The 8,994-nt window shown below is 36.7% G+C and overlaps 1 protein-coding gene across 2 annotated transcripts; it reads left to right on the plus strand.

The window, feature by feature from the left end:
- Positions 1 to 2,185: 2,185 nt before the first annotated feature.
- LOC149196307 (calcium sensing receptor, chloroplastic-like) lies at positions 2,186 to 8,413 on the plus strand. 2 transcript variants are annotated; one of them, XM_089405516.1, is made up of 7 exons: positions 2,186 to 2,643; positions 2,735 to 2,980; positions 5,314 to 5,518; positions 5,844 to 5,985; positions 6,197 to 6,328; positions 6,517 to 6,792; positions 8,292 to 8,413. In XM_089405516.1, the coding sequence occupies exons 1-6, from the start codon at positions 2,362 to 2,364 to the stop codon at positions 6,773 to 6,775; spliced, it is 1,266 nt and encodes a 421-aa protein (XP_089261642.1). In that variant the 5' UTR covers positions 2,186 to 2,361; the 3' UTR covers positions 6,776 to 6,792; positions 8,292 to 8,413. The 2 variants fall into 2 exon arrangements, with proteins under 2 accessions (XP_089261642.1, XP_089261641.1); XM_089405515.1 differs by lacking the exon at positions 8,292 to 8,413 and having other exon boundaries at positions 6,517 to 7,040.
- Positions 8,414 to 8,994: the final 581 nt, after the last annotated feature.

Below are 8,994 nucleotides of genomic sequence, written 5' to 3' on the forward strand. Positions count from 1 at the left end.
TATAATAAGATAACTACAATGTATAAAAACACTATCATTAACATAGAAATTATAATATATTAAAACTTTTTTACTATTTTCTTATAATAAATATCAAACCTAAATATAACATTAAAACTTTGATGAAAAAATACCTTATAATTCCCTGATCAGGGTGCTGGAATTCACATCAATGGAGGAGGAGGCGGGGAGTCTAGCACGTTGCAACCTCCCATCACATTTAAGAAGGGGGGATTGCATGGCTATCCCACCCTATGCAATCACACATGTTAACTAATATTCATTCCCTTCCTAATCATATGGCATCCTATTCTTTGTCTTTGAGGACCTGGCTAGGTAACCTCGACTTCATGTTCTTCTGATGTTCTGTGACATTCCCTCACCATAGGTGAGATATTTCCCCCATGACACATGTTTTGTCAATTCTAACTGTCATGGAGGTCAACCCTGATTGTCATAGCCCCATGTCATGTAGTAATTCTCATGATTCAACTTAAGTTTAGAGGAATGTTCTCTCCTATGGAAATGGCTTTGTGGAAGTTGTATTATAGAACAATCCTACCTCTTGGGATGTTAGCCCTCAATGGAGGCGCCTAGTGTTGAACATCTATGACATAAATAGGATGATGGTAGATGAGGAGGCAACCCTTGGGACATTGGTGGTGGCTATGACAGAAGCTCAAGTATGGGGAGCCATGACTGGCGAAGGCAGGTCCTTGACCTAAAGAATTGCCAAGCTTGGTGGGCCAACCATTGCTCTGTAATTCATTCTATGTCCAAGCTTTTAAGCTCCTCCAACTCTTTCAATTTGATAGCTTGTACATGGCGGCTATTGGTTCATAGTCTTCATAGTGCCTTGGTTGTGTACATTGGTATTGATGTTTTTGGTCTATTTTGGGTGTCGGACCTTGCTCAGAGTCCCTCCAGCTCCTCTAAACAATTGTGTCTCCTCCAAACCTCCTTGGAAGCAAATTATTTATTGGGAAGCCTTTTTTCTCTCTATTCTATTTTATCGTCTTATTACTTTCTTTGTTTTCTAGGGGTCCTCCTCACTTTGGCATATTGTGACTCGACATACAATGCCTCACTATAGGATGCGTTGTCATCAGGGATCTGGTGGAAAAGGCTCTCAAGGCCGACTGCGAGCTCAATCCCAAGCACAAAATGTTGTAGTTACTTTCCACTCCTCCACCCCCTAGGAAATCGAAGAGGAAATCTACCAACTAGAAGCCTTGACCATTAATGACTTCCAAACTTACTCTGACCCTGAAATTCGACTTGAAGTAGTCAATTGGGTTCCTAACCATAGGCATACTAGGGGAAGATGGAGCCAATACCGTGACTCTATTACCCTCCACCAGCAAATGAAGACACTTCTTTGCAAGGTTCTCAAGGAAAAGCACGAAACCACAACAACATCATCTCCTTTCTGAATGACATTTAGCAAGTTCAACACCACCAATGCTCTTGTTTCGCCAGTTTGCATGCTCAACTAGCTCACATAGAAGGCCATCTCCAATGTGGCTTGAAACCTCCAGCCCCAACAAGTATTAGTGCCCACGATCTGTTGCTTTCAATAGTTAAACTTATTTTACTAGTTATGAATTTAGTAATAATAGTTGTTTACATTACGATAGACCTAGACTATTGTTCATTTTCAACAGTACAAGTTTCCCTTGTTGTAGATTGTGACAAGACTCAGTTCAAACAATGATATCTAGTTTTATATGAGGTCATTTTAAGACAATAGAATCTTAAATCAACAAAGAAAAAAATACGTGGTAATAAAATTGTTTCCAAAAATTTCAATAGACTTGAATACTACCATTAACATAAAAATTACAATACATTAAAACTTATAAATTATTCACCTCTAATAAATATCCAACAAAAATATAACATGAAAAATTCAATAAAACAATACCTTACATTAAGAAAATGTCTTTGGGAATTTCATTTGAGCTCAAAGAAAGAGGATCTTCATCTGCTCCATATTATCATTTATCTATGCGTTTATAGATACATGATGAAGCACCCATTTCCTTGGCTTGGGCAACCCTACCTATACTCTCAAGAAATAGATGGCGTTGATGGAATGGATGGGGCCACAAACCCCATCCAAATGGATAACAAATTAACATTATCTCAATTCTTCCACACATATTCCGAGTACCTTCCCACGCAATGACAATGAAGATAGAACCAACGGTTGCTGACCAATTTGAATGTAAAATCACTACAATATCACAGGACCCAGTTGCAAAAGCCTCATCATCTTGTATGGTTAATGGGTGGTGTCCAAAGCCATACAGGAGGATGCATGAGGATCTGTAAATAACCCAGAAACTGGTTTTAGCGACGATGGCTAGCAAGGCAGTTGGCATTTATGGCCTGTCAGGGACAACGGGATTTCTGGATAAGCCTTTCCTTTCCGGCTCAGTTAAGCCTGCATTCCAAACCCATCACAAAAATCAAGGAAAACAATTATCCAATGCTCACAGCCTGAGGATCGTTGCCAGTGCAAAATGGGATGATAATCTCAACAAAAAATCACATTATTTACCTATGCTTCTATCCATTTTCACATTTGTGGGAGATGCCAATGCTGTGACAAAGGAAGATATTCTTACAGCATTGACAAAGGTATGGCAAACAAGCCCAGTTTAGCTATCAAACAATATTATGCATAGGTTTGCCTAGGAAGTCTTGGAGTATATAATTAAGCATTTTGCAGGTGGAGGATACATACCAAAAACTTCAAGGAGTAACCTCAAGTGCCTATGGGGTGTCAAAGGAGTTCATTGAACAAACTATCAAGAACATGAAGCCTGCAATGGATGCTGCAATGCCATACATACAAAAGGCTTCCGATTCTGCAGTTCAGATAGCCTCCCCAGTTGCATCAGATGTCACTCAGCAAGCGCAAAAAGCACTTGAATCTGCTGGTGTTGATTCAAAATCAGTGGTGGAAGCAGCAAAGGTCAGATATTTCTTCACTTTCGGCATTTTCCCTTTTAATACTAAACCCTCGTAATCTAGCTTCCTAAACCATGCTGAGAAAGCATGGATGCCTAGTAAGTGGTAAGGGAAAATTAACGTTTACTCTCCAAATCTCGGCAACTTGAAATAAAAAAGTCTACATTAATGATTTAATCATATTCAGTAACATATTGGCCCAAACCTATGGCAAATGTATACAGGAAGAGTATTGTGCAACAAAAAAAACCAAAATGGCAATACAGAACTACAATTCCATGACAAATTATGGTCAAATTAATCAAAGATGAAATAGTTTTGCCTTGAAGCCCGAATTGATTTTCCTCTTCACAATCTTAAGATTAATGGCTTTAACTTATCCTTAAGAGGTCAACGGGAGATCAATTAACGGATATAGAAAACAAACTATAGGAATAGCCCCTAATTGAAGTGGGGTTTCACATTTTACTTCTCTTTGACATGCAGATGACAGAAAATAGCGTACTCTCCATTAAATTTTATTCCCTTAGATTTTGGAAGTCAAATGTAAAAAAATTCCAATAGATATGCTTGGAAGAAGTAACGAAGGTAAGAAATAATTCTCTTCAAATAAGAAGGTGAAGCACAACCAGAAAGTATCAGAAGATATGGTGTTTAGATAGTGTTTTATTTTGAAGGTATAATTTTGAGTAAAATTGTGATTTCTTGTTATTTAAAATGTATTTTTAAATGTACAAATGGATTCAGCATCCTGAAAAACCCCAAGGCATTCTAACTTTGCAAATTAAACAATTTAAACTTATGATTCTTAAAAATATCTCCCAAATCAAAATTGACTAGAAAAAATATTAGCCATTTCATCTATTAATTAGACTACACTCAGGAAAATTGATTTTTTTTATCATTTATAAAGCCAACCCTGAAAAACTAAACCAAGGCCCAGTTATAATCAAAATTACACGAGAAACATTTTGCAGCTGTCCACAGCCAAACACTTGAACTTGCTTTCACAAATACCATACTTCCATCTTCTCAAAGCTTCCAATATCCTCTCCCACATCATTGCTACTGCTTTCCCATTGCAATATTCTCACTCGCTACACTGTTGAGAGCTGATGCTACTGCCAGTGAAGTCACACATATAAGTCCAAGTAGTTTTAGGTTGAACAGAGCTAAATGTCTATAAAATTTGCCATTGTTACCTGCATTTGGAGGACCAATTCACGAAGATCCCCACTGTGTAGGACTGGGGCAGGTGTGCAATCTTTCTGCATGATTGTTTAAGGAAGCAACCTATATTGAGGTATTTTTAATTCGGTTTTACGCTTGCAATAGAATTGAAAGGGCTCTAAATGATCATCCAGCTGCCTCAGCAGCACCTTTATATCAGCACTTCAAATTTGGCCTGCATCCATTGCATGTTTGCTCTTTCTCTCGAGTCCATCCTATCCTTTCCTTTTCTCAAACCCAATCTTCCTCTACCACTGTACCTTTCTTTTTCTTCAAATCTTCTCTGTATCTGAGTAAGCACCCTTAACTTGTAATAAGTTCTTTCCCATATCTGCTGTCTTTGTAATTTAATGCGAAGGATGATGATCTGCCCGACTCATGATTGAGGCAGGAAACACCACACTTGGGAAATTAAGCAGACATGATAACTGCCAGATGTAAATTACAGCTGCTGCTCCTCAAATCCTATGCAGATTTGCACCCAATGTAGCATAGACAATGTTTTGTTTGTTAAGTAAATATGTTTCACATAAAATTTCAGTTTGAAAGCTGAAAGTGAGATGCAGGGTATCACTGATCCTTCTATTCACTCTGACAGGCCTGTTACAAGTACTAAACTTTCAAGCCCAGTCCGGGGAAAACATCATATATATTATCAATGGAAAAGTTATCATCTATAAAACCATTTCCCTGTGTGTGGATAGTAAAAGGCGTTTGACTAGATTTGAAATTTGATGTATTTGTGTGGTACACTGATTGTTCCTCCTTTTACAAACTGCAGCAGTTGTAGCAGGGGGCCGGGGAAAACATCCTATATATTACCAATGTGAAAAGCTATCATCTATAAAACCATTTCCCTATGTGTGGATAGTAAAAGGCGTTTGACTAGATTTGAAATTTGATGTATTTGTGTGGTACACTGATTGTTCCTCCTTTTACAGACTGCAGCAGTTGTAGCAGGGGGCCGGGGAAAACATCATATATATTACCAATGGAAAAGCTATCATCTATAAAACCATTTCCCTAAGTGTCGATAGTAAAAGGCGTTTGACTAGATTTGAAATTTGATGTATTTATGTGGTACACTGATTGTTCCTCCTTTTACAGACTGCAGCAGTTGTAGCAGGGGGAGCGGCTGAACAAACTACAAAGGCAATCGAAGAGGTGAAACCCATAGCTTCAGCTACTATAGACTCACTTCTATCATCGGATCCTATTGTCCTTGTAGGAGGTGCTGGGGCATTAATCTTGTTGTATCTGCTTGTTCCTTCAATTTTCTCCACCATTGCCTTTTCTCTGAGGGGATATAAAGGTATGCTTATACTACATAGTAACATAGGTGCTACTATTCCTTCCCACTGCATAGAGACCCATATCAGGATTAAATATGAGCAAATAGTGATATAAAATCATTTTTCACCTTATTTTGATCTCGAGCAAACTCTGGGTTAAAAATAACATTCCTTTTGTCATGGGGTATATAATATATTCTACTTATTCCGAGCAATGTGAGGGTATACAATTTCTTCCTGTTGCTATGCCAGTTTATTTTATAGTTATTACTACTAGTTTCAATAAATCATGTATCAAGAGTATAAAATTCGAAATATGAAACTCATATCTTATTTATTGTTCAGGTGAACTCAGCCCTGCTCAAGCCCTTCAGTTGCTGACAAAACAAGACTATGTGATGATTGACATTCGAACAGAGAAAGAGAAGTCCAAGGCTGGCATACCTAGTTTGCCAAGGAGTGCTAAAAACAAGCTTTTCTCCTTAGCGTAAGGACACACTAAAAACTTTTCCTTTCAAGGGAATCAACAAGAATCTTTGGAACTTGCTTCAGTTTCCTTTCCAATTTCTTGTGGCAAAGTGTGGTTTTGCTGATCAAAAAATTGCCTACATCAAAAGCATACAAATCCCAATTTTAAGATAGTTTTACTTAATTATGACCAGAAAATAATCTGTTGTTGCTTGATTTGTTCATTCTAGAGTCGAAGAGTTTCCCAATAAATTGAGAAGTCTGTTGAGAAACTCTAAAAAAGTTGAGGCAGAAGTGGCAGCTTTGAAAATTTCATACTTAAAGAGGCTTAACAAGAACTCAAGAGTGGTCATAATGGATTCGTGAGTTCCTTACTCCTTTTCTTGCCTTTGTATTATCACCTTCTCATTTACAATGTTCTGTACTACCAGGGCTAGTTTTCCATTTGAAAATTTATGTTAGACCTTAAATTGGTTTCCTATGTCAGAATAAATAGGATTAAGATAAGAATATACAATTCTAGCCTCAGTAATAGTTGGGAACTTGACAGGTATGGAGATGTGGCAAAGACTGTGGCAAGAGCTCTTACTGGCCTTGGATTCAACAACGCATGGGTTTTGACTGATGGATTCTCAGGGGGCAGAGGCTGGCTCCAAAGCTGTCTTGGAACAGAGTCATACAATGCCTCCTTTGCTGAAATCCTATCCCCATCAAGAATCATACCGGCAGCTAGGGGGCGTTTTGGAACTACCAGTACAGGCTCGCAGGCAACATCTCGCCGCCTTCTTGCTAGTGGTTTGGATGATTAAGAAACCACCTTTTATGTGTAAGTCAAACCCACTCCACAAGATTATCTGTGAAATTGCTGCAATCTCATGTATCATAGCATCAAAACTGTCTGAATTGGCCTTCTCATTGCCTTAAGTGCAAATGGTTGTTGAGCAAAACTTTAATGGTCATAGTTCATATATTATTGGTTTCCTGTTTTCACTCCAATTGTGTTCTTCAAAATTCTACTTGGCATTGAATATTATAATCTTTATTGAGACCCTTAAAATTTATATTTGAAATTTATATAGTTGTCTTTGTGACTGAGATACATGCTTAGTTTTAAATTCTACGAATTATAAGAAATTGCTTTATAGTATTGCCTGACAGTATTAGATATTCATCAACATTGAACTCATATTCTTAAAGAAAATTACCAAAATGTGTGTCCTCTTCTCTGGCTGAAAGTGTTAAACAGCTTAAATTGCCGTTGGTTGTTAGAGTTTTAGACATATTAGTGTTTTCGTTCCGACCAAGGAAGTCAAAAATTGCCATGATCATGTTATCTTTTACACTCTTGTACCATTTCAAGTGATGAGGCTATGGGAAATTTCATGTAAAGCAATCTCTTAAAGAAAAATTCCAAAATTTGTGTCCTCTTCTCCGGCTGAAAGTGTTAGATAGCTTAAATTGTGATTGGTTGTTAGACTTTAGACATATTAGTGTTTTGTTCTAGACCAAGGAAGTTAAAAATTGCCAAGATCATGTTATCTTTGACACTCTTGTACCATTTCAAGTGATGAGGCTATGGGAAATTTCATATAAAGCAATCTAAACATGATGTCCTGGTTGATAAAGCAAAGTTTGTTATGGTTTTTTATGATTTTTTTCTAATATTTTTTGAAGTTTTAAAGAAAAAAATTTCATTACTTTTTATTTTTTGACTGTCTAAATGAATCAGCAATAGGGTCCGGTTTATAATTGCATAACACCTGGTCAGTTCTGACCTCTACCACTATGATATCCAAGTAAATTTATATGTACCTTTACACATCTTCCACAAAGTACAACAAAAAGAATTTAAACTTTGAAACTCCAACTTCACAATTAAGCTGCCCCTAAAACTACCACAACCACTGTTATTAGATAGCAGATGGTCAAAACCAATTTCCAGCTTATACAACATTTAATACACTGTACTATGGGTCCATAATGTTTGCAAGAAAACACTACTACAAAGGGAAATCAAGCTTCTTCGTAAAGTTAGCGAGTAGCCAGGAACATTTAACCTAGAGGTTAAACACATTTAATTGAATCATTGATTTTCAAAATGTTGTGAACATTCTTCTAAGTTTACCCTCCTATTCATTTATGAATGCTTCAAACTCAACTATACTGACCCGTTTTTCAATTGTAACATGAATAGCCATTAAGTATCTTTCATGTAGCCCCTCTTCAAAAGGCATCTTTCGACCTAAATAGAAGAACAGCCATACCGATGTTTCACTCCTCAGTACTGCAATACTTATTTCATATTTGTTTTATGGTCACAAATAGCAATGGAGGTGGACGGCGCTCATATTCAATATCTATTACAGTGCAAGTGATTAAGTTGCATTCCATGTCACTCTGTTGAACCATGGTCATATCTATCACTGCAGGTAATTGATTATGTTGCATTCCTTATCAATCTGTTTGAGCCATGGTCTAGCTTATCATAATGAGGACCCAAATTCAAACCCACCAACCATATTCCACTGTATCAATACAGACCCTTGCGAAATTGCTAATGTAAGACAGTATACATGGTATATAAAAAAGCTTTTTTTTAATCTCTTATGAAATAGTTCATTTTGATTAATAAATCTATAATTTAGGTGAAAGCATCTCAACTCTAGTGGTTTGCTGGACAATTTGTTTCTCCATCTGCATAAGTTCAAGTTTCCAGAAACATGTTGTAACTAACTTGTTTATGGAATTTATGAAATAGTTGCATTTGGTGTAATAATGGCAACTGATATTTCAAAATCACTAACTCTTTTGTAGAATTTACAAAATAATTGCATGTGGTGTAATGATGGTAGCTCACCTTTCGAAGTTATCCATTCTCTAAAAATTCTAATTTAAGTTAAAACAACACAAACCTCTCCTCTTTCTAACTTAACACTTTTTTTTTTGAAAAAAAAAATCAAATATTGCCTTTTACATATTTACAAATAAAACTTAATATTCTTTTGAAATGCATCCTGCCCTAGTCAAT

The sequence above is a fragment of the Pinus tabuliformis genome, chromosome 2_2 (genome assembly GCF_031772625.1).
Source record: "Pinus tabuliformis cultivar Carrire ecotype Pingquan chromosome 2_2, CPIR1, whole genome shotgun sequence".
NCBI classification, from domain to species: domain Eukaryota; kingdom Viridiplantae; phylum Streptophyta; class Pinopsida; order Pinales; family Pinaceae; genus Pinus; species Pinus tabuliformis.

Coding starts and splice junctions, on each gene's coding strand:
- LOC149196307 (XM_089405516.1), top strand. CDS start 2,362: ATGGCTAGCAAGGCAGTTGGCATTTATGGCCTGTCAGGGACAACGGGA. Junction 2,981..5,313: donor CAGTGGTGGAAGCAGCAAAG/GTCAGATATTTC, acceptor CTCCTTTTACAG/ACTGCAGCAGTTGTAGCAGG. Junction 5,519..5,843: donor TTCTCTGAGGGGATATAAAG/GTATGCTTATAC, acceptor TTTATTGTTCAG/GTGAACTCAGCCCTGCTCAA.